Raw genomic sequence first — 26,179 nt, forward strand, 5'->3', positions numbered from 1 at the left:
GGAGCAAGCATGGGGGGTGCGGTGGGGGAGGGGCATCTTCTTGCTGCCTCAATAACATTGATTTGCTGTTGCCTCAACATGTCAGGCTGGAGTCTGCGGTCAGTGCCGGCAGTTCCTACTCCGTGCCCACCCACCCCAACACTGAGCACACCTGAGAGCTTGTATTGCACTTGTGTTTTATTGGGGAAATGGAAATGTCCCTGTGCATCTCCAGTGGCGTGGGGCGCTCAGCTGGGTACAGCAGTGTCTGCTTCTCAGGAGCTGCCTTCCAGCCACTTCTGCGCCTCTGTGGCAGCCCTGTTGCTCCTTGCGTTGCTTGCAGATAAGAGGAGCTGTCAAAAGCAGGTCTGCTCCAAGGAGTGGCTGAGGATGGGCCTTTGTGCTCACGGGGCCCCGTGGCAGCAACTCTGGCTCAAACAACCCTCCCTCGCAGCAGGCTTCACACAGATGTCAGAGAAGGCCCCTTCGTTCCAATGGGAATGCAACACACTCCTTGGATGGGGGGCTCTCTGTGATTAGAGACAGAAAACACTGCCAGGCTCAAACCCCTCCCCCCCATACCATCAAAGAGAGAAGATGCCAGAGACAGAAACACCACACACCCCTTCAAAATGGCCACTGAAAGGCATGGTTGGATACTTCAATCTCATCTCCAGCATTTATTGACACCCGCATGGGAACAGATGCCCTGCACTTTCCCTTAAAAAGATGTCTCACAGTGGAAACCTACGGGCTGAGTTGGCCGACCCCAACCCCCATCAACTGGAGCCTCCTGGAAGGATGCAAGCCCCCTGCCAAGCCAGGCCCTCTATGTAACTGCTGAAACCAGCCAAGTTCGGGGGGGGGGGGGGGGCTGAGCAATCCACACACATCAGGGCGGAGATCCCACTAAGCCCGTGTCTGGATCGGTGGGAAGGCGCCAGACTCGCCTCACTTGCGGAGCCTCTTCACGAAGCTGACCTCGTCCCGGTTCCGGATGCCATACCTGCAAGCAGCACGGCGGGGTCACTTAGGTCCTAACCCCTCCCCCGCCCAAGAGACCCCCCTGCCCCCCCAACTCACTCGCGAAGCTTCTTGCGATCGTCGTCCAGCTTCTCGCCCCCGAAGGCCAGGCTGTATGTCCGCCACACGCGCCTCCTGCGGGAAAAACCGGCGGTGGGCGGGGGGGGGGGGAAGCGTAGCATGGTGGTTAGCCTTGGGAGCGGGGGCGGGGGGGGTCCCTTCCCAGCCTTCCCCCCCGGGGGGCGGGGCTCACCAGCTGATGTGACGGACGCCGCCCTGGCGCTCCTGGCGGAGTTGGAGGAAGCGCTGCAGGGCCTTCTTCAGGTCCAGCACGGCCGCCTGCTGCACCACCACCACCGCTGCGGGGACAAGGGAGAAGAGCAGGTCAGGTCGGGCCGGGCCGCCCACCCGCGCGCATGCTCAACAGCGCCCCGCCACTCACGCATGGGCTCCGCGGCGTCCGGTCTGCGCACGCGCACCGTAATCGCCTGGCCGTACTCCAGCGCCACCTGCGAGGCAATCTCTTCCGGGGTCACCTAACGAAGGAAAGAGGGGAAGCACGCCCGCGTGATTGGCCGCCCGCCCGCCGAGCGACAGCACGCCGTTCCGCCCCCTCGCTAGCCGAGGCCTCACCTGAGCCGGCAGGTCGCAGAGCAGCGGGTCCCGCACGAGGCGCGCCAGTCCGGCCTGCCAGAGCGCCACCGCCTCGGCGTGCGCCAGCTCCTCGCCCTCCTCCTCGCCCGCCATGCTGCTGTTCTGCCCGGCCTGCGGGAACGTGCTGGTCGCCGAGGAGGGCACGCGCTGCCTCCGCTTCGCCTGCACTACGTGCCCCTACGTCCGCAACGTCACGCGCAAGGTGGGTGTGGCCTCTACACTAGGGCCCCGACGGCGCCAACCTCCCGGCTGGGCCTGGAGGCCTCCCGGGGGTCTCCAGGCAGCTCCTCCGGACGAGGGGGCGGGGGTGGTGCCGCCCTCCCATCGCCGCGGCTTCCCTCTCCCACCCGGACTGACGCTCTCCCTTCCCTCTGCAGGTGACCAGCAGGCGCTACCCGAAGCTGAAGGAGGTGGATGACGTCCTCGGGGGAGGCGCCGCTTGGGAGAATGTGGACTCCACTGCTGGTCAGTGGGCGCGGGTTTTGGGGGCTCTGGGAGGAGCAGATAGTGGGGTGGAAAGAGACCCCCCCCCAGAGCTGCTGCCTGGCTGAGCAGACAAGATCCAAGGTCTGCCCCAGTATCAAGATCTAGGGTACCAGTGGAGTATGAACAGTCAGTGTGGTGCAGCAGCAAAAAAGGCTAATGCGATCTTAGGATGTATCATAACATCCGAATCGCAAGATGTCCTAGTCCCACTGTATGCCACTGTAATCAGGCCACATCTAGACTCCTGTGCACAGTTATTGGTGGACTCAGTTCAAAACACGTGGACAGAATAGAGCAAGTGCAGAGGAGACCAACAAGGATGATCGGGGCCCGTGACCAAGCCATGAGGAAAGGCTGAGGGACTTGGGGATGGTTCGTCTGGATAAGAAGAGGTTAAGGGTGGACATGATTCCTCTTGTGGAGTATTTGAAGGGCTGTGTCTTTAGAGGAGGGCAGGGAGCTGTCCCTGTTGGGAGCAGAGGGCAGGACTCGCAATCATAGGTTTAAATTAGACAGAAAGGTTCTGGTTGGATGGGGGGGGGGGGGATCTTACAGTAAGAGTTGTGCAGCAGTGGAATCGGCTGCTTCAGGAGGTGGTGAGCTCCCGACTGGCAGTTTTAAAGCAGCAGCAGGAGAAACGGGCTGCTCTAGTCAGGGATCGCTCAATGGGGCAGGGGGTTGGACTAGATGGCCCTCCTTTGTGTGCTCATGTTGTGCGGGGGCTCTGCTGGTGTGGCCCATCTCTGAATTAACCCCATCCTTCCCTCCTGCAGAGCCATGCCCCAAGTGTGAGCACCCACGGGCTTACTTCATGCAGCTGCAGACGCGCTCGGCCGACGAGCCCATGACCACCTTCTACAAGTGCTGCAGCCCCCAATGTGGACACCGCTGGCGGGACTGAGCCCAAAGACACGCAGGCCGCTTCCTACAAAGTCACTTTATTGGCCAATGAGTCCCACATCCTCTCCCCTCCCCCCACTACACCCACTTGTTCCAGTTCAATTCGTAGGGGAACACGCGGCCCATCTGCAGGAGGCAGTCCACGGTCGGCTCGTAGAAGGCAACAGGGGCCTCGCACAGCTTGGGCAGAGCCCCTTCCTCCTCCACGAGGGGCTCTGAGAAAAGGGAAGGCAACTTCTGCTCCTTCAGGTGAAATTTCCTGATGCAGCCCAGCGCTTCCAGTCCCTGCAAGAAGCAGCAGTCGTCAGCATAAAGGTTTTAAAAGGGTAGAACCAGCTCTCCCAGAAGCTCTTTGCACGTGTAACAGTGCAGGATGCTCTGAAGCATAGCTGTTACCATGCTGGGCCCTTTCAGTTGGCACTGCATGGGGCGGGGCACCCACCGCGAGTTCTCCCCTGCTGCTGCTGCTTTCATGCACAGGGAGTTTTGGGCTGGTGATTCCAGCTTTGTCCCAGGTAGGCCACACCCACCTGTAGGATCTCCCGGAGTGCTACGGGCTGCAGGACCCCCAGGTAATGATGGCACAGGGCCGATTCCATGATGCCGGGCTTGGTCATGATGTGGCACAGCACTCCTTCCATGATGCCTTTACACACGGGCTTATTCAGACTGCCGTCCACAATGCGCCACGGCCGCCCGACAAAGTAGGTGTTTCTGTGGGGGAGAAAAGGCAGTTGGACGAGGCTCTGGGAGATCAGGTTCAAATCCCTGAAGAGCAGTGGCTGCTGTCGTGGTCTGGCCACTGCCCTGCTCTGCCTATCAAAGTGCCGTGTAAAGCAGCGAGTAAAAACTGTTGTGTGAATCTTGTGGCTGTTTGCTTCTGAGTATTCTCATTGTCACCGAACTACCCTCACTGGCTGTGACTTCCCTCCCTCATAGCAAAGAAGTGACAGCCCAGACTCATGCAGAGCTCCGTTCCGGGCTTCTCTGTTTCTGTGCATATAGAATGCAGGTGCAGAACAGACTCAGTCTTGACTGGGCCATATGTTAACTGGAAATTCTGCACTTGTCTGTGGGTTTAGAGGGCAGGGGAGGAGCAGGGGAAGAGGCCTCAGAGCCCCACCCATTCACCAGGCAGCCCTTCCGCAAAGCACAGCCCTGGTTTGGAGGGAAATGGAGGCCACGGCTCACGAGCCTGTTCTGCTGGAGCACAGACCCAGAGCTGGGCCCTTGGTTGCCCAACGGGCAGGAGTGGAGGGGGGTGAACTCTTGGTTGTGTCCATTCGTTGCTGCCTTAGATGCCCCCGTCTGGCCAGGTCCTAGTTTGATCTGCCCTGCAGTTTTCTCTTGGGTGTCAGATGTGTGGCTCCGAGCATTTGTGCCCAGTGGATGTGGAAGGACTAAGAACTGGAAGAGAAGAAAGCGCCAGACCCTTCCTCCTCCTGGCCACCAACGCCTCTGCCAGTGGAAGGGCAGGTGGAGGCCGTTCGGGGTTCTGCTGGGGCAGGGAGAAGAGATCAGGGGTAGGGAACCTGCGGCTCTCCAGATGTTCAGGAACTACAATTCCCATCAGCCTCTGTCAGCATGGCCAATTGGCCATGCTGGTAGGGGCTGATGGAAATTGTAGTTCCTGAACATCTGGAGAGCCGCAGGTTCCCTACCCCTGGACTAGTGGGTTACAGCACTGCTGGCCTCTGGGTCTGTTCGTGTTGGGAAACAGGACTCTTGGTCTAGCCTGCGGGTTAAAGTCTGCACTAAATTTTCCAGTGGCAAAATGGAACTTTCCCCCGATCTCCACATAACACTACCTCTGGGGGAGAAGAATAAGACCAGGGTGGGGGATCTGCAGCGAAATGGGTGGAAACTGCCTTGACCTCACCCCATATCCCACCTAGGCGCTCTGGACACTCACCGTTCCTCTTTCGCCCGGATGACATTCTCCGCAAAACACTCTAGGGACAGACCACAACACACCATCAGGACCAAGAGCCGAACCACAGTGGCAGGCCACCCACACCCCACCCAGTGGCCCTACTGCGTGATACTGGAATTGCCACACAGTAATTAAAAGGGCTATTGACCAAGTGCAGAAGCCCTGATCAAACATCGTGGGCGAGCCCTGCACAGTCTGGTCACCGGGAAAGGGAACCAGCTTTCCACACCCAGCCTGGCAGAAACAGATGTGCGCTGGGTCTGGGTAAGGGAGGGGGGGAGGTGATCTCTGAAGGCTCCTTTCTCCCCATAGCCAGGGGAACTGGGATGTGCGGCTGGAATGAGGTTCCTCACGCACCGCTGGAGCCTCCAGAGCCTTCTGGTTGTGACAGATCTTCCCCGTGAGGGTCCCCAGCAGGATTTCCACAGTCCAGTCCTTCCTGGCTGCTCAACGTGTGGGTTCTCCTCCCAGAGAGATGGGCCTCTTCCTCCTCGACCACATGGGACTCTCGGGTGCAGCCTGGCTCTGGCCAAGGGGCTCTGTCCTGCCCTGCCACAGCAGAGGTGCAGCTGGTGACATCTCGAGGCAGGCGGTCAGCTCCGCTCCCTGGACAGGCTTTGTTCCTATCCTGCTTCTCATCCAGCTCCGTCTTTTGTCTTTTCCTTGTTGGCTCTTCTTCTGCCAACGGAGGGGAGGCGGGGCTTTGCCACTCCAGTGCCCCGCCCTCTTCTGCAGGATCCCTCTGGATCCTTGCGCTTTTCAGACTCTTGCCAACATCCTCCTCTGGAGACACAGAATGCAAGAGCCACGGGGCGGCATACTTTCTTGCCACCAGCCGGGCAGTGTGGCCCCCCACTTCCAACACCTGCCCAAGGTCAAGCAGGTCCTAAGGGCGGGAAAAGAACACACAACGTTGGCTATGGACAGCCTGGGTGACACCCCCTTCTTTCTGGAGGGGGCGGTGCCCTCGACACACCTCCCTGAGCCAGGCCAGGTCAGCACCCACCTGCAGGAGCTCAGCGATGTCAGCCCCGGAGTCTTCGTAGTGCTGGAACTGCCTGGCCAGGTCCCGCCTGTCCACCCCAAAGGAGGAAGCGGCCTGAATGGCCTCGTAGAGCTCAAGGAGGGCAGCAATCTCTCCGGCACTGTAACTGCCAGGCTCCAGGGACTGAGGCAGGAGCTGCTCGATGGAATCATCTTCCTCGATGCTGATAAGCTGGGTGAAGGACTTGGGGAGGCAGGAGGCTCCGACAGGCACACTCACCAGGTCCAGTGCATCTGAAATCAACCCATTGGGCGTTTCATTCAACTGAGGTGCAGCCTGTTCTGGGTGGCTGGGAGATGGGAGGGGCCCCACAAACCACAACCTGCCCTTCTGCCTAGGGACATCCCTTCTTGCTCCCCCTCCCCCTCCTGACTGACCTTGGCCCAGAAAGCCATCCCAAGCAGCCGTCTCTCTCAGCTTCAGCTTCACTTGACAAGAATTGACGACAATGTTGTCTGTGGGGCTCAGGTTCCGGGTACTGATGATGCCCGGGGAGTAATAGCCTCGCATGAGCAGGTAGTTGGTGTGCGAGGCCTGGCGGGCCTTCACCTCTATCCGGGGCTTGTGGGTGGCATTCTCGTCCAAATCCTCCTCCTCTTCTTCCTCCTCCTCCTCCTCGTCCTCCAGGCCCTCCTTCCCCAAGCTGCAAAAAGAACCCAGGAGCTGAAGCGGACAGCCAGGATCATCGTGTTAAGTGGCCCCCTGCGTCCCCCCCCCCAATTCCAAAACCCCTTCCCAAAGCGAGTGAGCCATTTATCCCTCTGCCCAGCTTTATGTTGCTTCGCCTTTCATTTCTGCAGACATTTTATGGCATGCATCTTTAGATGGAAAGCCATTCCTTGGACTGGCTGTATGCAGGCAGGGCTGTTATTTCGGCTCCCTACAGACACGCCATCACACGCCTGTGACCGTTTTGACTCAAGCTTGATTCAGACCATTTTGATCCAGAGTTGCTGGGAGACAGAACAAGCCCCGGGAAGCCGTTGGAGGAAAGGCCGCGTCTCAGGACACCCCCAGCCAAGGCTCACCTTTTGATGACTTCATTTTCCACCATGGTGCTGTCCACGACCACAATCTGCTCTGGGATCGTCACGTCCACAGACACCAGGCCAAAGGAGAGAAGGGCCAGGATAGCTGCACAGTAGCCGCCAGGCCCATCCAGAGGGAAGGTCACCATCTCTGAGGAAGACGAGTCGTCTTGGTCCTTGAAAGAAAAGTGGCCTGGCTGGTCCTGCTTGCCGACTTCCTTGAGCTTTAGGAGAAACTGGTATGCCTCGCTGCACAGTGTGCTGGGAAAACGCCACGTGAATACTCTGGAGAAGAAGGGAACAGAAGAAGAGAAGGAGAAGAAAAGTTTGGATTTATCCCCCCCCCTTTCTCTTCTGTAAGGAGACTCAAAGGAGCTTACAGACTCCTTTCCCTTCCCTCCCACAACGAACACCCTGTGAAGTGGATGAGGCTAAGAGAGCTCGGAAGAACTGTGACTAGCCCAAGGTCACCCAGCTGGCGTGTGTGTGGGAGTGCACAGGCTGATCTGAATTCCCCAGATAAGCCTCCACAGCTCAAGTGGCAGAGTGGGGAATCAAACCCAGTTCTCCAGATTAGAGTACACCTGCTCTTAACCACTATGCCACTCCTGCTCCAAGTGATACCATCGTTGGCTGTTCTCCTGTCTAGATGTACATTTATCATCGCAGTGGGTGGGGGAAGTCCCTTCCCATCTCAGGCATGCCAGGGTGGGATCTCAGAACAAACGAGCAGGGCAGTCAAGTCGCCTGTTTCACACAGGGGCTGAGGCCTTCTGCTGTGGCCCCCTCACACTGTTATTTAGAAGTTTGCTGCCTCCAGATGTGGAGGTTCTCTGTTAGTTCAGACCCCACTGGCATATATTTATGTTCAGGATTTGGCAAACATGGCCAGTACGCTGCTCATCCACAATTCCAGATAATTTGTAAACAAAGTAGGAACAGTTCCCAATGCTGGTCCTTCTGGGATCCCATGGCTACCCCCCAACCCGGTTATACTCTCTGCTTCCTGTTGTTGAGTCAGTTTGCACTCACTGTGACCAGCAGAGTATCCTTTCCACAGCTGCTCCTTTGGCCCACAGAGTTCTTGCTGCCGAGCAGTCGGGCTGCCTCTCTCCCAGCAGTGGCATAGTGGTTAAGAGCAGGTGTACTCTAATCTGGAGGAACTGGGTTTGATTCCTTACTCTGCTGCCTGAGCTGTGGAGGCTTATCTGGGGAATTCAGATTAGCCTGTACACTCCAACACACGCCAGCTGGGTGACCTTGGGCTAGTCACAGTTCTTCTGAGCTCTCTCAGCCCCACCCACCTCACAGGGTTTGTTGTGAGGGAGGAAGGGAAAGGAGTTTGAAAGCCCCTTTGAGTCTCCTACAGGAGAGAAAGGGGGGATATAAATCCAACTCTTCTCCTGTTGTACAAGGAGAATCAGGGCAGGAGAGGGCAGGCGCTTTTACCTGTAGTAGCTCTGAGAGAGCTGGTAGGACATGGGCACAAAAGGCAGTGCACGGCTTTTCCGGGGACCCAGGGTGTGATTGCCACGCCGACGATTCACCAGGCTTCTCCGCTGACAATCCAAGAAAGCTTTCACCAGAACATCATCCCGATACTCCTGGTACAGGCGGAAAGTCTGCAAAGACAGGCAGCTGTCAAGCCTGGGGGTGAGCATAGGGCCTTCTTGCTCCAAAGCGGATTTCCTTTTTGCAAAAGGGGCTTCAAAGCTGCTCTTGGTGTTTCTCGTGGAAAACCCACTTGCATCCCTGACTCAGGTCTATGCTTCCCAGCAGACTTCCTTCTACCACCTCCAAATCCTTATTGTCATTTGATACCTACTATGTAGGGGAATTTAGATCCATGTCCCTCCTCCCCTAGACGTCCCTTACCTGGAAGGACTGGCAGGATTTCATCTGGCTGTCTGAGAGGGCCAGGGTGCTCTGGATCAGGTTCTGCAGCACCAGGAAGTGGATGTCAGCCACGCTACGAAGGGGAGAGATTGGCCCATTAGGGCTGGGGAGGGGATTGGCACAGGAGGGGCAGACCCCAACCCAACACAGGCAGATGCTTCCCCTTCGTGATGCGCATACCAACCTGAGCCAAGGCTCTAGCAGAAGCCCACTAGGGAAGACTGCTCTTTCCTCGCAGCTTAACAAGAGTAGTGTGCTTGACGTGCTCAAGAGAAGTCACTGGGTCCCTGCTGTCCCAGCTGCCCACCACCCTTCCTGCCGCAAAAACTGTTCTTCCAACTATAGCGGAAAAGACTTGCAGAGACCTCCATGAAGCCTTGTTGACTCTGCTCTCCTGGCTGCAGGGAGGGGCAAGCAGCTCTGCTCAATGCTGACACCACCCCTTTCTGATGAGACCTCTCCCCGCACACACACTCATAAGAACAAGCCAGCTGGATCAGACCAGAGTCCATCTAGTCCAGCTCTCTGCTACTCGCAGTGGCCCACCAGGTGCTATTGGGAGCTCACATGCAGGATGTGAAAGCAATGGCCTTCTGCGGCTGTTGCTCCCGAGCACCTGGACTGTTAAGGCATTTGCAATCTCAGATCAAAGAGGATCAAGATTGGTAGGCAGAGATCGACTTCTCCATAAATCTGTCCAAGCCCCTTTTAAAGCTATCCAGGTGAGTGGCCATCACCGCCTCCTGTGGCAGCATATTCCAAACACCAATCACACGTTGCGTGAAGAAGTGTTTCCTTTTATTAGTCCTAATTCTTCCCCCCAGCATTTTCAATGGATGCCCCCTGGTTCTAGTATTGTGAGAAAGAGAGAAACATTTCTCTCTGTCCACATTTTCTACCCCATGCATAATTTTATAGACTTCAATCATATCCCCCCTCAGACGTCTCCTCTCCAAACTAAAGAGTCCCAAACGCTGCAGCCTCTCCTCATAGGGAAGGTGCTCCAGTCCCTCAATCACTCCTAGCTGCTGAGAGGGCACCACCTGCCTCCAGGTTTTGCAGTTGATATGCACATCTCTAATGTTTCATGTGGAAGTGGAAGCCTGCTCACATCGACACACGTGTGTGTGTGTGTGTGTATGTACATACGTGGGGGGGTGCTTCTCTTCATTGCCTCCGTGTAGGTCAATTTTAGTGCTAAATGGGTTGATAACGGACACCTTCTTCAGAGTTCTTCTAGCCTGTCTTTCCCCCACCCCAAGGTAGGCCTGGTAGCATGTGAAAGATGCAACCTTCCTAAATCGTCCAAGCCTATCCTGACCTGAAATCTAGATCCCGTGGAGGAGAATGCCCTGTGAGTGGAGATGCCTCGTCTAAGATGGAGCCAGCTCTCCACGGGGCATCTCGACCGCCTAACCTGCTCAACACGTCCTCCTTCTTGCTGTGGCTGGTTTCGTCTCCGATGGCCAGAACTCGAAACCTGGACAAAAGGAAGGAAAAGACCTGGCGGCACCTCAAGGACATCTTTCCCCAGGAGGCACCGCTCTGGCTCAAGGAGAGGCCCGAATGCTGGGAGGCAGGGGAGCTCTAAGATGATGAACGGAGTGACCCTCCAAGGGGACCCCCCACCCTGTCGGTGAGAAAAGGCCGGGCAGGAGCCCCCAATGTGCTCTGAGCTCCACTGCGGGAGGCCCGTGGGCTGAGGGAAGAGGGTCCTGGCCTTGGAGTTGCCGTGCTGGCTTGTAGCTACAGAGACTTTCACAACCTTTCCTAGCTCCTCACACCAAGACTCCCCACAGAGCAGACCCTCATAGGAGAGCCCGGGGCAAGGGCAGGAGCCCCACTGGCCAACAACTCCGGCTCTAAGGAGGGCAACCCCACAGAGAAAGCCAAGCAGCCAACGGCCAGCTCCGCCCTCAGCCTTGCCAGGTACCTGTGGAAGAGTTCCTCCAGCGTGTCCGGAATGGCCGGCCGGGGATTCCCCAGCGTGGAGCTGAACTTCACTTTCAGCCTTCCCACAAACTCCTTAAATTCCTCTGCACACACCTATCATAACGAGAGAGCACACCGTCATGCCAGAGCACAGCCAAGTCCCCTAAGTTGGCCAGGGAAAATGGGCCAAGAGGCATCTGCTCTTTCCCGTAGCAAACGTGCCTGCAGCCTGGTGAGCAGGCCCCCACCCCCCACCCCCCACCTGCAACAACCCTCCAGGCCTGCTAGCCTCAGCTTCTGGGGCTTTCCTGCTGCATCTGGCCAGTGCAGCTACCTTGCTTAAGCAAAGCAAGGCTGTTGTGGTCCGCGCTTGAGCAGCAGGGGACTCCCCACCCCGCCTTCCATGATGGGAGAAAGGTGGGATAGAAATGCAAAAAGCACACTGACGGCCCGAGGGCAAGCAAGAGGGCTCAGAGAACCCAGGGGGCCAACCCATCCCAAGAACCAGAGCACACCAGGAATGGCTGGAGGGAAGCCAGGCAGTGGCACTGTGCCACACTGCAGGGATCAGGATCCTGGCAGACCCTTCTGCTCAGGCGCCTGACACCATCCTCACTGCATTTCTGGGGAAGGTGAGGATCCTTCTGATGCACCCCCCTCCCCCCAAAGATGACAGCCCACCCCAGTACAGGTGGAAACAGAAGTGGGGAGGACAAGGCCCATGTGCTGCTGCCATGGGGACCCTCTCACCTTGGGGTCCTGGTAGTTGTTCTTCCGGCTCATGAAATCCTCAATCAGAGATCTGTCTTGGTAGACTTCAGCCAGACACACCCTGCGGGCAGACATGGCCTTGCTCAGCCTGAACGCTGTGCGTTGTTTGGGGGAACTTTTCCTCCTTAAGGAAGTCCTACCCCCTTCCCTGTTTCTCCAGCTGCAGGAGGACGGGTCTGCACAAAAGAGGGCACAAGAACCCACTGCAGTGGGAGGTGAATGTGCTCCATCCTTAAAAGAGGGGGGAAACATTGGCTGATGCACGGCCAAAGCAGGAAGCTCTTTCTAACTGCAGCCCTGAACTCCTCCTTCTGGAGCCTACTTAGCTGGGGAAGAAGAGCAGCAGACAAGAACGTTTGATGGAAGCCAAAATCATGGCTGGCAGGGAATGGCCTGGGGAAGAATCCAGCATGAATACTCAGAGGAAACAGCTGTGTGAAGCCAAGCACAGCAGGGCCACAGAGGGTGTCATTTCTGAGAGGGAGGGAGAGTCAAGCTATGAAGGGGGAGGGGGACGCAGCACCAGGGCCCCTCGGGGTCCCCGGCCTTTTTGAGCCTGTAGGCACCTTTGACATTCTGACTAAGAGTACTGGGTGAATCACAACATGGCAGCAAAATGAGGCAGAGCCAATTGCAGTGGCTGCTGCCATGGACAGAATCAACCACAACACATCAGCAAGTGCGGTTAAGCGGGACCACGGCAGTCACATTTCAAGCAGGAGCTCTGCTAAACCAGACACCTTTTAAAATGAACTTGCTGTTCAACATATACTTTTCTGCACACGCACCCAAATGAGAGATTCTCGTGCTGCAGCAGTTGCTGCCAGAAGCTTTTTAGAATGTGCTCAGCCAATCAGAAGCCCTGCTGGGTAAAGCCCTATCTAGCCGCTCCCACATTCTAAAAACACCTGGTGGGTGCCAGGAAAGGTGTGGGTGGGCACCCCCGGGCACTGTGCTGGGGATCCCCGCTCTAGGTGGCCTTGCAAGCAAAAGAGAATGCCTCACTTGTAGTTAAGGTTGGTTTGGGGGTTCTTGACAATGTAGCGGGCTCTCCTTCCAACGGAATGGGATGTCTTATCCAAGGATTCCTCGAAGCTGGCGTGAAGGATGTCTCGGACTACCTGCCACGGGACAAAGGGCCCCTTGACCTGCATCAGGACAAAAGATGGAAGAGGAGTAGTAGTTTGGATTTATAGTCCCCCTTTCTCTCCTGTAAGGGGACTCAAAGGGGTTTACAAACTTCCTCCCCTGCCACAACAAACACCCTGTGAGGTAGGTGAAGCTGAGAGAGCTCCAAAGAACTGTGACTAGCCCAAGGTCACCCAGCTGGCATGTGCTGGAGTCCACAAGCTAATCTGGTTCACCAGATAAGCCACAACAGCCCAAGTGGCAGAGCGGGGAATCAAACCCAGTTCTCCAGATTAGAGTGCACCTGCTCTTAACCACTACAGCACACTGGCTCTCTGGAGACAGACAAGTTCTGCTTTGGGTGACACAGAAGGAGATCCTTCCTGAAGCGGAACCCCAGATGCAGTCTCGGAGCCTGACGGCTCCTCCCCACTCTGATATACCAGCCGAGCAATGGCATGTCCTGTCCCCGCCCCCAGCCCTCCCCTGCTCACCTTGGCGTTTAGCACGTTACTCGCAATCCGGCACAGCATCAGTAGGCTGTCCTCGGGCACAGTCCAGGTGACGCGCAGGCGGGTCATCCTCTGCAGGGCGCTCTGATCTGCCTCATCGTAGCGAGGCTTTTTGCTCTTTTCTCCAGGGCCCCCCTCTTAGTGGCCCCCAGAAAGGAAAAAGGCAGCCTTTAACCACTGTTCCTCTCCGCCTGGACTGCCTGCGTTGGCTCCGCAGCACCGCAGAGGCCAGAGGCCTTACTGCGGGCCGAGTGTCAAAAGCCAGCCAGAGCGACCCGGTCCTGGACAACCCGCAGACAACAGGGAGGCTTCCACGTAGAGACCTTAAGAAGTGCTTGGTGCTCACGACTGGCTTTTGAAGAACACGAAGAAGAAGCCCTTTGTAAGGCAGAGGAACTCTGCTCCCCATCCCACCCCAGCCAGCAGGCTCAGAACGGTACCTCTCTTCCTCTTCTGCCTCTTGGTCTTCCTCCCCAGCTCCTTCTTCAGCCGCCTCCGCTTCTGGCTTTTCCCTCCCCTCACCCTCTTGCTCCTGCTCTGCGCGGCTTCTTTCTCAATCTCCACCAAGTCTTCTCTTTGGGCAGAAGCTTCCGTCCCCGGCAGCCCTTCTCCCCAAGGAGTCCCGTTGCCACCTGCACGACACCAGGATTAACTGTAGCTTCACAGAGCACACAACATGGCCACTGAACTCCGTGCTGGAACGTCAGCCGACCCCAGGGGAGGAGTTCTCAAAGCTCCCAGAGGGGCTGGGGTGTTCTTGTGATCGTCTGGCTGCAAAGCAAAAGCTGTGTGTGGCAGGCAAGAGAGGCTCCATCTTGCATGAGCAAGAATTCAGCTCAGGGGGCTGCATCCTCTGAAATCACCACCTGAGCAGCATTGACCCAGCATTATGGCACCAGATGGCTTCTTCTGAGCTAACCACACACAGACTACATAACGTGACAGTTCACAGTCCAAGATGCATCACTGCCTCAAACCCCTGCCTCAATTTTCACCATGTTTATGAAAAATCCCAGTGGTCCTCAGGACAAACCGGCTTGTGCTTCTAACAACTTAGGGTGACCTCAGAAAACTAATGCAAAGAAAACAGAGCTCCACCCGCCCGCCCAAAACAGCCCAATTTGGTCAAATGCCTTTCTGCACCCAGAACACCCTCCGAATGGATCTGGTCAAAGTGTCCCTGATGCCAGCCCCCCACCTGCCAACGCATTTCATGGGTTCAAAAAGTGCCCCCCCTCCCCCACATTCCAGGAGTCAGGGGTGTCGCAGTTTCTGCAAGCTCGGCTCTCATGCCTTCTGTGTGCCTTTACCTCTGCTGCCAAGCGGGAGGGGCCGTCTGGTCAGGAAGGTCTGGAGTCTGATGGTGTGCCCAATTTCAGAAGCGGTGTTCTCCTAGCAGCAAAGCAAAAACGCATCAGAAAACACCGGAACAGCCAGGCTGCACAGACGCTTCAAGCACCGTTTGGGGCGGGATCGCCAGTTGTGAAGGGCACCTCTTAATCCTAGTCGAAATCTGCTGCTAGGAGAAATTCCGAGCTTTACACACAAGCAAAGTTGATTGATCAAATAGTCACCCTTAGCATTTAAAAAAAAGTGTGTGTGGGGGGGGGCTGGGAGCAAGTGAGTGATGTGGGGTCATCAAAAGAGACACATCTAGGCAAGGGCTCATTTACAGTCTTTATGCCCCACCCCTCTCTCTCCAACGAGGATCCAAAGTTCTCTCCCATTTTATTCGCAAAGTCCTGATACCCTGCATGCTAAGCAAGGTTGAGAAGATGTCACCCAGCAAACTGCCATGGCTGAGGGGAGATTTGAATCTGGGTCTCCCAGATCCTAATTACAAACCCGAACCACTGTGCACAATGACAGCAGACACACCCCCCCCCAATTTCCACAGAGTCTCCTTTTAAATCCACCCCCTTCAGCATGGATTTAAAGGGAGAACGTGAGGTCCCCAGTTTGAACATTGAAAGTGATGCTGTTTTGGGGTGAATTATCCATCACCCTTAAACAGCATCACTTTCAATGTTTAAACTGGGGACCTCACATTCTCCCTTTAAATCCATGCTGAAGGGGGTGGATTTAAAAGGAGACTCGGTGGAAATTGGGGGGTGTCTGCTGTCAGGGGTGCAATTATTAAGCTAACAGCACCAAGCTTTCAGGCAGCACCACAATTTCAGGGATTTGTTGGGAGACTCTCTTGATGATACCACCCAGGTTTGGAGAAGTTTGGTTCATGGGGGCCAAAGTTATGAACCCTCAAATGTGTAGCCCCCATCTCCTATTAGCTTCCATTGGAAACAATGGGGGATGGGGCACCCCCTTTGGGAGTCCACAGCTTTGGACCCCCTAGACCAAACTTCACAAAACCTGGGTGGTATCAGTAGGATTCCCTCCTACTGATACCACCCAGGTTTGGTGAAGTTTGGTTCATGGGGACCAAAGTTATGGACCCTCAAATGTGTAGCCCCCATCTCCTATTAGCTTCCATTGGAAACAATGGGGGCACCCCCTTTGGGAGCCCATAACTTTGGACCCCCTGAACCAAACCTCACCAAACCTGGGTGGTATCATCAGGAGAGTCTCCCAACAAATCCCTGAAATTGTGGTGCTGCTAGCTTAAAAACTGCGCCCCCTGCAGTCAAAAATAAAAAACACTTTAAAATGCAAAAAAACACAAACGGGGGCGGAGCTTCGGACATGTAATGGGGGGGGGGTTGAACCCGAGAACCTCCCGCTTACCTACATCCTTGGGCAGACCGTGACATCCTGCCTCCAGAGCTTAAAATCTCTGTTTAAACTCAACTGTAAGGTGGCTGGAGACTGAAATAGGAATGTGGGAGGGGGGAATACTGAAGGGACCGAGTTCCCAGATGCCTCCATTTAAGAAAACCACTGGAGAGTGCCAGACTTTAGACTCTTGGGGAGGGGCCAGGCCTCAGCATCTGCCTGGCATTCAGGAGATCCCACAGTCAACCCCCAGCAATACAGCTCCTTAGAAAAGACCAGGCAAAAGACCTCCTCCGCCGGAGACTGTGCAGAGCCACTGCCAGTCTGAGTAGGTTTGACTGATCAGGGGTCTGATTCAGCAGCTTCATGCATGCACCTCGTTTGATTTGTAAAACTAAAAAAGACACCCCCACCCCCACCCGACAGTGGTCCTGGGTCTCCAGAGGCCACAACGGGCACCCAACATACAGCAGGGGTTCAACAACCACCCAAGGAAGCTTCGCGCAGGACTTTGCCCTCCATGTTGGAAAAGCAGAGAAAGCCCGGCCATTGGGCCTCCGCCCAGCAGCCGATTTGACCACTGGCTCCAATCAGGATTGACAGATTTGAGAAAGTGAGCTGTGACCAACAAAAGCTCAGACCGTTAGTCTCTAAAAGGAGCCATGAGATTTTAGAGGTATTTTGATACAACGGACTGACACAGACACCCCTTTGCTGTTATCCCATGACCGGCCAATGGGAGGCTGAACATGTGCTAGAGAAGACACACATACTGGCAGGGGCTGAGCTTCCCAGGGGCAGCAGAAAAAAATCCACACAAAATTCTGCCTTTAGCAGAAAACACAAAAGAATTCCTGCCCGGGAGAGCACAGGCAGCCAGGAGGGGATTTCTGGAGACACCCGACTTCCTTCTAAAGGACAGACAGAACTCCAGGCTAGAAAACCTCACCTGCCTAGTCTTCTTGATAATGTAGCTTGTCCAAATCCAGTTGCGTTTCAAGTGGGCATAAAAGCTAGAATCCAGACCACCTGCTCCCAGACCGTCTCCAGGAACAGAGCCATCATCCACAATTTCTCGACTCCCCCTGGGGAGATAAGTGTCAAAAAGCAGCTTTAGGTACCAGGCCGTGAGATAGTGTGGGATAGTGGTCAGACCAGGATTGGAGGGAGGAGCAAGTTCCCTTCCCAGAGCAGAAAGCTGGGCAATCCTGAGACCCCCCTCTCACAGGTGGGTTGGTAAAGATGACGTGGGGACAAGAGAAGCACGTGTGCTGCTGCCATGAGGGCCTCTGGAGGAAGGGCTGGCTGGGTGCAGACAAAGCCACCCTCCGAGAGAAGCTGTGCCAAGAGATGCATCAGAAGAGATCAACCACGGCACAGACTTCTCTAAAATATTTGTGTCCCCTGCAAACATTGAATTAATAATATCCTCCCTGCCAGCAGGACAGCTGCACATCCAGTAGGGAGCCAGGACAGCCCTGCAGCCCTGCTTCTTCCAGTGGAGGTAGGATGAAAAGAAAAGGGTCCCCCCACCCCAACCCCCCTGCAAGAAGTGTGTTGCCTTTGGGAGTCCTGCTGCTCTTGGAGGATGGAAGGAGCCAGCCACCCAGAGACAAAGCCCCTTCCGCAGCACCAAAGGAGGCCTACGTTGTGTACTCCAGCATAGCACACTTGCGCTCCAAGTTGTGCTTGTGTGCTGCCGATTCTTGTTCCAGTGTTTCATCCAAAGCGGTGCCCGCATCAGCACTGTCCACTGAAGTTCCACTCCTCTTGACACGGGGATGCCGGACAATTCCTGGGAACGCAAACAAAATTGGTCAGCAGCAGCAGCAGCAAGTAATGACAAGCCCTGGGCTGGGGACAGCCAGGCCTGGGAGAGGAGTTGGAAACATGCAGGAAAGGAATGAAAGGAGCGTGGCAGCAGGAGGCATCTCCATACCGAGGGGTGTGTTGAGGGAGACGCACTGCAGGTCAAACCAGAAATTCTCCACTTCCTGCAGAGTGTCCAGAACGTAAGAGCGTCTGTCAAAAGGGCGGCTGCTTTGAGCCAGGTTGTAGTGGGGTTCACAGATGGTGGTGTCCACAATCACTGCATTCTTCTTCATGTATACGAACACCTGCAACTCACCAGATGCACAAATCAGAAGGCCTTTCCCATTTCAGGTCAGGACACAGACAAGTGAAGGCCTCTTGACTCAACAGGTCGTGCCAGCTGACATCGTAATGGCCATGCCTGCAAGGGGCTTTGTAAGCACGTGCCAGGCTGCCCACGGCACCAAAGCCCACGAGTCCAGACCAGTCGACACAAAGCGATAAAGGTGCCACTCGGAGCAAAAAGCCCCCACCCAAGTCAGCTTTCTCCTCCCGTTCCTTTTGTCACTGGTAGCATCAGCTAGCCTATTAAAGGATAGCACATGTGACTCCCATTCTTGCATGGATGTTTAACCACTGAGATGGCTCACACAACCTGTGTGGCTTGACCACTAGCCACTGTTCCTCTCCCAAAGAGAAATTACATTGTCTGGGAAACAAAAAGCCTCTGGCATTACCTGATCTTTTTCTTGGAACTTCTCAGTGGGACCAAACTGCACGAGCCCCATGTAACACAGCCGCTGCAGGCTCTCCACGATAGAGAAGATGTATCTCCTGTGGGGAAGGACATTTCTGGGTGACCCTGCTTGGAGACAGCAAAAGGTCCACATCCAGGTGGGAAAATGGCATCTTCCCTCCCCATTGTCCCGGGAGAGGTCAAGGTAACTTTTCTAGCACACAATCTTTTGTGATACATCTTGTGTTGAAGACATATTTTACACCCCTTGCTGATCAGGAATGAGGCATTCTGACCTGGACCTACAACTAAGGCACACACAATATAGGGTCCGCAGGGGAAGCGTCATTGGTTACCAGAACTACTCTAAACAGGCTGCCTCCTCTACAGAATGCTGCCGCAGACTATTTACTGGACCAGCAGAGGGGTAATTAGTGGAGAATTCACAGAATCCCTGCTCTAGGCCTCCCCCCCGCCCCTACGACCTGAGGCTTATCCATTATTTGGAAAAGACACTCATTAATCCCAAATCCACAAATATGATTCCCCTCTCCCACATTTAAGATGTATTAATAGGACTGTGCTTAACTTTCCATCTTATGTGGAAGCAACATTCATCCCTACAAAGAGCAGGGGCTTTTCCGTTGCAGCCCCAGAACCGCAGTCAGCTGCCCTATTGGAGGTTTGCTGTTCCCTTCTCAGTCAGATTAAAGCACGAAGTTTTGCTGCATTTGTGGTAATGGAGGATTTGTTGCTCTGCTGCATTCGGTTGATGGATGACTTGTTTTCTGTTGCTTTTAATGTGCGGTGTTGGGTTTGTTTTAATGAAAAGTAATTGAAAAGTGGTACACAAACCCTCTAAATAAAAAAATGAACAAAGGTGCTCACCTTTTATAAAGGAGCTTTTGTCTAATTGATCTGGGAAGATATCTGATCAATGTGTGCCTCTTCAGGGGATCATTTAAATACTCCTCCAGGTTATCCACCTAAAAGGCATTAAAATGTAGCTCAGTGGGCAAGACTGGGTCAGCTTCAAACTGCTTTCATATAAGCCTCAACAACTTCAGAAGTGAACGAGCTGTCCCTCTCTCTCATCAGCACTCCTCCAGCAAACAGCAGCAGCCCCTTTCAAGGCTGATACCAAAGAATTCAAAAGACAGGTGCAGCTGGCTGAAAACCGAGAGGCATCTCAGGCCCTTCTGCCCAGCCCCCCAGCCCCCACACCTCCGCCAAGAGCACCTGTCCGCACCTTGTAACTGACTTGGATGATCTGGACAAAGATGGAGAGTGGCAAGCAGAGAAGAATGTCGCTCACAAGAGCCCATCCATGGCCAAATTCTCTGTGCACTGGGAGTGGAGGGATATGACGCTTCCATGAAGCCTCGTCCACATACACTGCAAGGGAAAAGACACAGCAAGAGAGAGAGAGAGAAAGAAAAATGTGTCAAGAGTCGGAACAGAAGAGCCCAGAGAGGTTTTGCCTGGTTCCAGTCATGTGGCTACTTACATTCCATGGCTGATATTTGGGCCACTGCAGATGCAGGAATAGAGGTGGCCACCTTGCAGGGGGGGGGGGGGGGCTTTGTGGTGTCACCTTGAACTGAATTTACTGGAGTGACTCCGCAGAGGAGTGCACTGCTGAGCTGTAGTGCCACAGATCATAAGGATTTATTCCAGCCCCCAGGAGGAGGGGGGCGGGGAAAGGCTCTTCTTTGCCATCACGGGACATGTGAAAACAGGCAAGCCGGCAGCTCCACGGAAAACTCCTGCCCACTTCCACGGCCCAGACTGTGCAACTCTGTCCAGTCCCATGACTGCCCCCCAACAACCCCTGTGCACTGCTGTGGCTGGCAGTTCAGGCAGGTCCAAAGCACAGCTCCCCCTCCCACCCCGAAAGGAGCTCCCCAGATTGAGGCTCCCAGGTAATGCTCCCCATGGAAAGTTCTCACCCACCTGGCCACGGAACAGCCCAGCAGCAGGACGCCGGATTGAATCCTTACCTGTCTGCTCCCCGGGCTCCACTTCCGCCTCCTGGGCGGGGGCAGGACAGCTCCCCCCAGATGCTGCATCAGGCTCCTCACCCGCTGCTGGAATCGGCTTGGGGCCAGGGGAGTTGAGGCCCCGCACACCACTTGCAGGATCGTTGCTGCAGTCCACTTGGCTCTGCGACGCATTCCATGGGTGCCCGTACACCAAGTACCAGAAGAAAAGGTGGGCTGTCCTAAGGCGAGGCATTTTCGGGAGGAAGCCCAGAGAACGTCCGAGGCCTGCCACTGAGAGAAGCAGACACTCACAGGGAGGCCAAGGTCAGGAGCCAAGCCGGAGAAAGGAAGGCCTCTTACCTGTCACAGGGTGGTAGCTGGACTTGGAGGTGTGCCTTTTCTCCCCGGCCCCGCTCAGCCTGCTGGCCCCCTCCACTCCAGAGGGAGAGGAGCAGCCCTCCATCTCACTGAAGGCAGTCCCCATCTCAGAGTCCTGGGACGTTGACACATGAGGAACTTTAATCCTGCCATTCCAAAGCAGGAAAGAGATTTCAGACAAGCCCTGGGGACCTGCAGCATGTTGAGTGGCCACCTGGGAGGAAGGCCCAGCCAACTGGGCGGCTACTAGCCAGCTGCCTCACTGACTCGCCAAGGAGGGCGGAAGCTGAGGCCCCATTCCTCTGGGCCTGTGCTGACCCCCAGAGTGCCTCTGGAAAGCCCTTTCCAAGGCCCAGAAGCTGCTGTTCTGCAGGCCAGCTGCTTCCCCATTGCCCACCCAGGTCACCTGCCTGCTCACAGTGCTCGAATTGGAGATCCGGAACCGCACTTGCTCAATGGCACTTTTCACCAGCGGGTCGTTGGGGCTGATGGAGGGGTCGACCACAAACTCCACCTTCCAAAGAAACAAAGAGGCATAGTCAACAGGGGCCCTGAGAGCCACAGAAGAACTCCAGGGGGCTCCATACTTTGGGGGGGGGGGAGGACTGCTGGCCTCTCTCATTTACACAACCACCAGCTCCTCATGGCAACTATCTCTCTCTCTCTCTCTCTCTCTCTCTCTCTCTATCACACACACACACACACACACACTCACACTCACCATAATTTCAGCTATAGCCTCATCTGGCATTCTGTGCAGAGAACCAGTTCAATGTCCACAGTGCAAAAGGCCGCGGGTTAAAGGCATCAGAGGACAGAGGCAGCCCAAACCAACTGGAAGACACAGAGCTGTGCAAATGGCACAGTCTTCTCAGGAGGCTGTACCACTACACAACACACACACGTGGAAGACTTCCAAATCAGGCCGAATGTGAAAAGTGAAGCCACTGGGCAGCCTGTCTGAGGATTCCCCCAGGCTGGGGAGCCTGAGGCTGCCCCGGTCACCTTTTTGCTGATCCCATCCTGGATGACGGTGGTGCGGTACAGGCGGAGCAGCCCTTCCTGGGAGAGCCGCTGCACTAAGCGTACGATGGACTTCTTGCAGCATCGCGTCGAGACCCCTTCCTGCTTCTCTTGATCCATGACCATCTTCTGGAGCCTAAGGCACAGGAGGATGTTTCTCTGCAGTAGCGTCCAGAGCGCCAGGGCTTCAAGTCCCACATAATAGTGCCATGCAAAGCGGGGAACAGATAGGCCCCTGCCCCGAACAGCTCACAGGCTAAGTGTCAGGCCCGGCATCCCAGAGACCGGCCTGGCCCCGCTGGGCCTGGCATTTCCTGGGACCAAGGGGGGAGCCTTTTGCAGGCTCTGATTCCATAACAAGAGCTCTCTCTCCCTCTTCCTTGTCTTGTGCAAATTGTTTTGGGAAAGGGGGGAGGGGGGAATGCCGAATGGGTCAGTGTTTTCTGAAAGATACCAGGGACAGGAGACAGAGCCCCAGCTCTGGCTCCTCGGACCTGGGGTCCTGACACGGTTCCATAAAAGCTCCTGATGCCTTCATGAGTCTCAATTATTGACTGGAATCACAGACCCTCACACCAAGAGAGGGAAGGAGGGAGCAGGGGGGACACAGAGACTCCAGAATATCAGCTACACACCACCAATGGCTGAGGGGGGTGTCAACAGGAGGAGAGGTCCCAAAAAGTGGCACTGGAGACTCCCAGCCAGACCCCTCCAAGCCCACCAGACAGGCCTCCCCCAGCCCAAAGTGACCCTCACAGCCAGGCTCGCAGTTCAGTTGCCCGGGTTCACGTGATGTTTCTCGGGAGAGCCTGCTTCACTTGCCCTGCTTGGCCAACCGGCAGTCTAGGACACAGGTGTCAAACTCGCATGATGCTGGCAGGGGATGATGGGAACTGTAGTCCATAACATCTGGAGGGCTGCGAGTTTGAAACCTATGGTCTAGGACGATAGCTGCGCCACCCCAGACCGCCCTTCCCCCACTCACACAAACAAGCTCTCGATCAAGCGGAGGTTTTGGACGGCCTCGATGATGAGGTTGCGCCGCTTGAGGAGGCGATAGGTCTCGTGCGAGCGCTCCGCCACCGGGACCCGTGGGCGCTTCTCCTTCCTCTTGTCATCCCAGGTCTTCTGGAGAGGGGGGGAGAAATGCTCCTAAGAGAGAAGCTGGCACAGAGCTGTGGGTACAGGCCCCCTGCCAGGCCCAGGGACACAGGAGCGAGCAATCAGAAGAGCCTCGCCGGATCCAACCACAGGCCCACCTAGTCCAGCATTCTGTCCACCCAGGGGGCCACAAACAGGATGGCCGCCACAGCACCCTGCTCTTCATTTCCCCTTTAACACCTTTGCACCCCACCTTTCTCCAACTGGTCCAGGGTGGGCGGCAATCCTGACAACTGGAGCACAGCAGATGTAAAGCTAACATTGTATACTAAATGGGGCTGTCGTACCAATGCCCCGGTCAAATGGATCTGTTTTCACACTTCCCCTGGAGGCAAGTAAACAAGGGGAGCTCATTCAATAATGGAAGGGCAAGCAAGGGGGAGGGGGGACAGCTGAATCTGCCCACTCTTCAGAGAGGGAACCATCCACAGGACTGGGTCTGGGGCATCCCACGGGCTCAGGGGTACAGAAGGGCCTTAATGGATGACTTTGCAGCCCTTTCATTTATACCTCCAGGCTGGCTAGCTGCCCTTCAGTGGCATAGTGGTTAAGAGCAGATGGACTCTAATCTGGAGAAACGGGTTTGATTCCCTACTCTGCCACTTATGCTGCGGAGGCTTATCTGGTGAACATATTAGCTTGTGCACTCCAACATATGCCAGCTGGGTGATCTTGGGCTAGTCACAGTTCTTTGGAGCTCTCTCAGCCCCACCCACCTCACAGGGTGTTCGTTGTGCGGGGGGGGGGGGGAGAGGGAAAGGAGTTTGTCAGTCCCTTTGAGTCTCCTTACAGGAGGGAAAGTGGGGATAAAAATCCAAAACTCCACTCTTCTCAAGGGACTTGGAGAGGCCTTTTCTGCTACAGCCATGAGCCATGGAACTGATAACAGCTGTGCCATTTAAGCAACCAAGAAGCGTTTCTAAATCAAACAGGGGAACACCCTCCTCCCCCCAACAAGCAGCCTCTCCCCACTGGCCTCCTGGTCAGATCTTTTGCTGTCTTTGAATTCTAAACAGCCCGAAGTCACAGGGAACCACCTTCCCACAGTGCCGGCATGCAGAGAGGGGCAACCAAGGAGGCCAAACGGCAGCTGGCCACTGTACCTGTTCAGCCACACCCCCTGCCCACTCCGGCCACATTGGAGTGGGCAGCCCCTCCCCCAAGCAAACCTTGCTCTCATTCCCTCCTGCTCCCTGCAAGAAAGGCAGGGCAAAGCAAGGGCTCAGGACAGCTCTTACTTCTCAGTCACTACTGAGGCCAAAGAAGGGTTCCCCAGCACCCACCACAGAGAAACATCGGAAGTGCCCGGCTGCATCACACCAGCTAAGGTCCATCTAAACCCGTGGTGGCGAACCTTTGGCACTCCAGATGTTATGGACTACAATTCCCATCAGCCCCTGCCAGTATGGCTAATTGGCCATGCTGGCAGGGGCTGATTGGAACTGTAGTCCATAACATCTGGAGTGCCAAAGGTTCGCCACCACTGATCTAAACCAGCAGCACATGGGGCCGACAACAGGGCACAGGGGCCTTCCCCGATGTTGGCCTCCTGAGACTGGGAGTCAGAGGCTGACTGACCCTGGAGTCGTCACGGCCAGTAGCCGCCAACACATCTCTCCTCCGTGCGTTTTAAAGCCACCTGTTCCTGTAAGTATCACCACTGCCTCTGCCAGCAAATTCCATATTTTAGTCCCAAAGACGTCTTTCCTTTCATCCATCCTGAATCTGCCACTCCTCACCTTCACTGGGTACCTCTGGAGACCTCAAGAGCCCACCCACTCAACTGTACAAAACATGCACGCTCATAATGGAAGTGAAGGATTCAAGCCCAAGCCTCTTACTTTGAGGGTTTCTGGCCGGACTTCCTCTACCACCACCAGGTCTCCGGCTTCGTCTGCCGAATGGGCGCATGAGGAGAGAGTGGTTTCTTGCTTCAGCACATCCGAAGCAGAATCATCGTCTGCCAGAGGATCAGGAAGCTCATCTCGGTATCCCGGGGAGTGCAAAGGAGTACGGGTCCTGTCCGGGGTCGCTGGAGCTGCCAATTTCCTGGCTGGTCAAGAAATCATCACTGGTCACCGACCAGTTCGACAATTTCTGCTACCGCAGCCTTTCCCTTTGGAACACGATCCCTGCCAAGCCTACAAAGCTGGATTTGGCCCGCTGAAGTCAGCTAAGCATGAGCCAGAGGGGCAGGTCCCTACATGGCTCCCCAGGGGGGCTTGCAGCCTGCCCCCCCCCCCCGCTAAGTACCTTATCTCAGACCCAACTCTACTGTCGCTAAATCAGACAACTTCCACCCCTGCCACACAACCAGTTGCATGCCCTGCCCAGATGAGGATCAGAGAAGCTCTGGGAGTAGCGCCAATACAGAAAGGGAGGGAGGGAGGGAGGGAGCCAGTCAAGCACAACAGGGAAGAAACCCAAAGCACAGGCAAGTCGGGGCCCCAAGAACTGCTGAATATGGATGTGCCATTGAGGTGCCCATGCAGAGAAAAAGTGTTTTCATCTGGGCATCCCTGGCCCGGCAGCTCACACTGCACCTTTGGTTGGGGTTGACTGGCAAAGGCCTGCTTGAAACGGGAGCCTCGTCCGTGACCCCACGCCAGCTTTCCGTGGCTCCACGCCATCTTCATCCTCCTCTTCCTCCTCCTCCTCATTCACCAGCTCAGATGGCGGCATCTCCTCCTCCCCCGGCAAGGAGTCTTCCTGGGCAGCAGACGTGCTGGCCATGGCCAGCTGCTCGCTCCGGGCCTTCTCGCGCTCAAACTGCCGGCTCAGGTCGCTCTCTTCCGCAAAGGTGCAGGTGATGTACTTGGTTGTCCGCTGTCTGCCTTCGTCTTCCATAAAACCCTGAATGTGAATCGAGAAAAGAGGTCATTGCTGATGAATCCCTTGCAGAGTTCGTGCAAGGGTAGCAGCAGCGGTCCGTGGGCACAACCGACGCTACCTTGATCACTTTGTAGCGCTCCAAGAGGCGGCACAGCATCCGCGCCTCCAGCTTCCCCACATTCATAGCCGCTCGAAGCTCAGCTTGGGAAATGCCTTTGGTCCCCCAGCTCTCTACTGC

The 26,179-nt window shown here is 55.6% G+C and overlaps 3 protein-coding genes across 3 annotated transcripts in view; 1 reads left to right on the forward strand and 2 right to left on the reverse strand.

Annotated features, from left to right (window-relative positions):
* Positions 1-159: 159 nt before the first annotated feature.
* On the reverse strand, positions 160-1,769 carry SNRNP25 (small nuclear ribonucleoprotein U11/U12 subunit 25). The gene is made up of 5 exons (XM_048493878.1): positions 1,636-1,769; positions 1,445-1,538; positions 1,256-1,361; positions 1,063-1,137; positions 160-985 (listed from the first exon to the last, which is right to left on the reverse strand). Exons 1-5 carry the CDS (start codon positions 1,747-1,749, stop codon positions 931-933), a joined length of 444 nt encoding a protein of 147 aa, XP_048349835.1. The 5' UTR covers positions 1,750-1,769; the 3' UTR covers positions 160-930.
* On the forward strand, positions 1,724-3,904 carry POLR3K (RNA polymerase III subunit K). Its single transcript, XM_048493882.1, has 3 exons — positions 1,724-1,858; positions 2,034-2,121; positions 2,916-3,904. The coding sequence occupies exons 1-3, from the start codon at positions 1,748-1,750 to the stop codon at positions 3,041-3,043; spliced, it is 327 nt and encodes a 108-aa protein (XP_048349839.1). The 5' UTR covers positions 1,724-1,747; the 3' UTR covers positions 3,044-3,904.
* Positions 3,065-26,179, reverse strand: part of GTF3C1 (general transcription factor IIIC subunit 1) — a 29,559-nt gene continuing 6,444 nt past the window's right edge. The window contains exons 8-37 of the mRNA XM_048493845.1: positions 26,060-26,175; positions 25,653-25,962; positions 24,951-25,162; positions 22,934-23,076; positions 21,931-22,084; positions 21,336-21,439; positions 20,908-21,071; positions 20,566-20,838; positions 19,815-19,960; positions 19,454-19,551; positions 18,567-18,663; positions 17,957-18,134; positions 17,665-17,812; positions 16,967-17,102; positions 14,598-14,679; positions 13,728-13,919; positions 13,270-13,424; positions 12,653-12,795; positions 11,627-11,708; positions 10,878-10,990; positions 10,362-10,424; positions 8,924-9,017; positions 8,498-8,670; positions 7,049-7,333; positions 6,398-6,663; positions 5,982-6,253; positions 5,333-5,861; positions 4,955-4,994; positions 3,573-3,756; positions 3,065-3,327 (exon numbers count right to left, since the gene is read on the reverse strand). Coding sequence (XP_048349802.1) covers positions 3,121-3,327; positions 3,573-3,756; positions 4,955-4,994; positions 5,333-5,861; positions 5,982-6,253; positions 6,398-6,663; positions 7,049-7,333; positions 8,498-8,670; positions 8,924-9,017; positions 10,362-10,424; positions 10,878-10,990; positions 11,627-11,708; positions 12,653-12,795; positions 13,270-13,424; positions 13,728-13,919; positions 14,598-14,679; positions 16,967-17,102; positions 17,665-17,812; positions 17,957-18,134; positions 18,567-18,663; positions 19,454-19,551; positions 19,815-19,960; positions 20,566-20,838; positions 20,908-21,071; positions 21,336-21,439; positions 21,931-22,084; positions 22,934-23,076; positions 24,951-25,162; positions 25,653-25,962; positions 26,060-26,175 — 5,159 coding nt within the window. The 3' untranslated portion in view covers positions 3,065-3,120. The remainder of the gene's footprint in view (positions 3,328-3,572; positions 3,757-4,954; positions 4,995-5,332; positions 5,862-5,981; positions 6,254-6,397; positions 6,664-7,048; positions 7,334-8,497; positions 8,671-8,923; positions 9,018-10,361; positions 10,425-10,877; positions 10,991-11,626; positions 11,709-12,652; positions 12,796-13,269; positions 13,425-13,727; positions 13,920-14,597; positions 14,680-16,966; positions 17,103-17,664; positions 17,813-17,956; positions 18,135-18,566; positions 18,664-19,453; positions 19,552-19,814; positions 19,961-20,565; positions 20,839-20,907; positions 21,072-21,335; positions 21,440-21,930; positions 22,085-22,933; positions 23,077-24,950; positions 25,163-25,652; positions 25,963-26,059; positions 26,176-26,179) is intronic.

This window comes from Sphaerodactylus townsendi, linkage group LG04 (genome assembly GCF_021028975.2).
Source record: "Sphaerodactylus townsendi isolate TG3544 linkage group LG04, MPM_Stown_v2.3, whole genome shotgun sequence".
Taxonomy (NCBI): domain Eukaryota; kingdom Metazoa; phylum Chordata; class Lepidosauria; order Squamata; family Sphaerodactylidae; genus Sphaerodactylus; species Sphaerodactylus townsendi.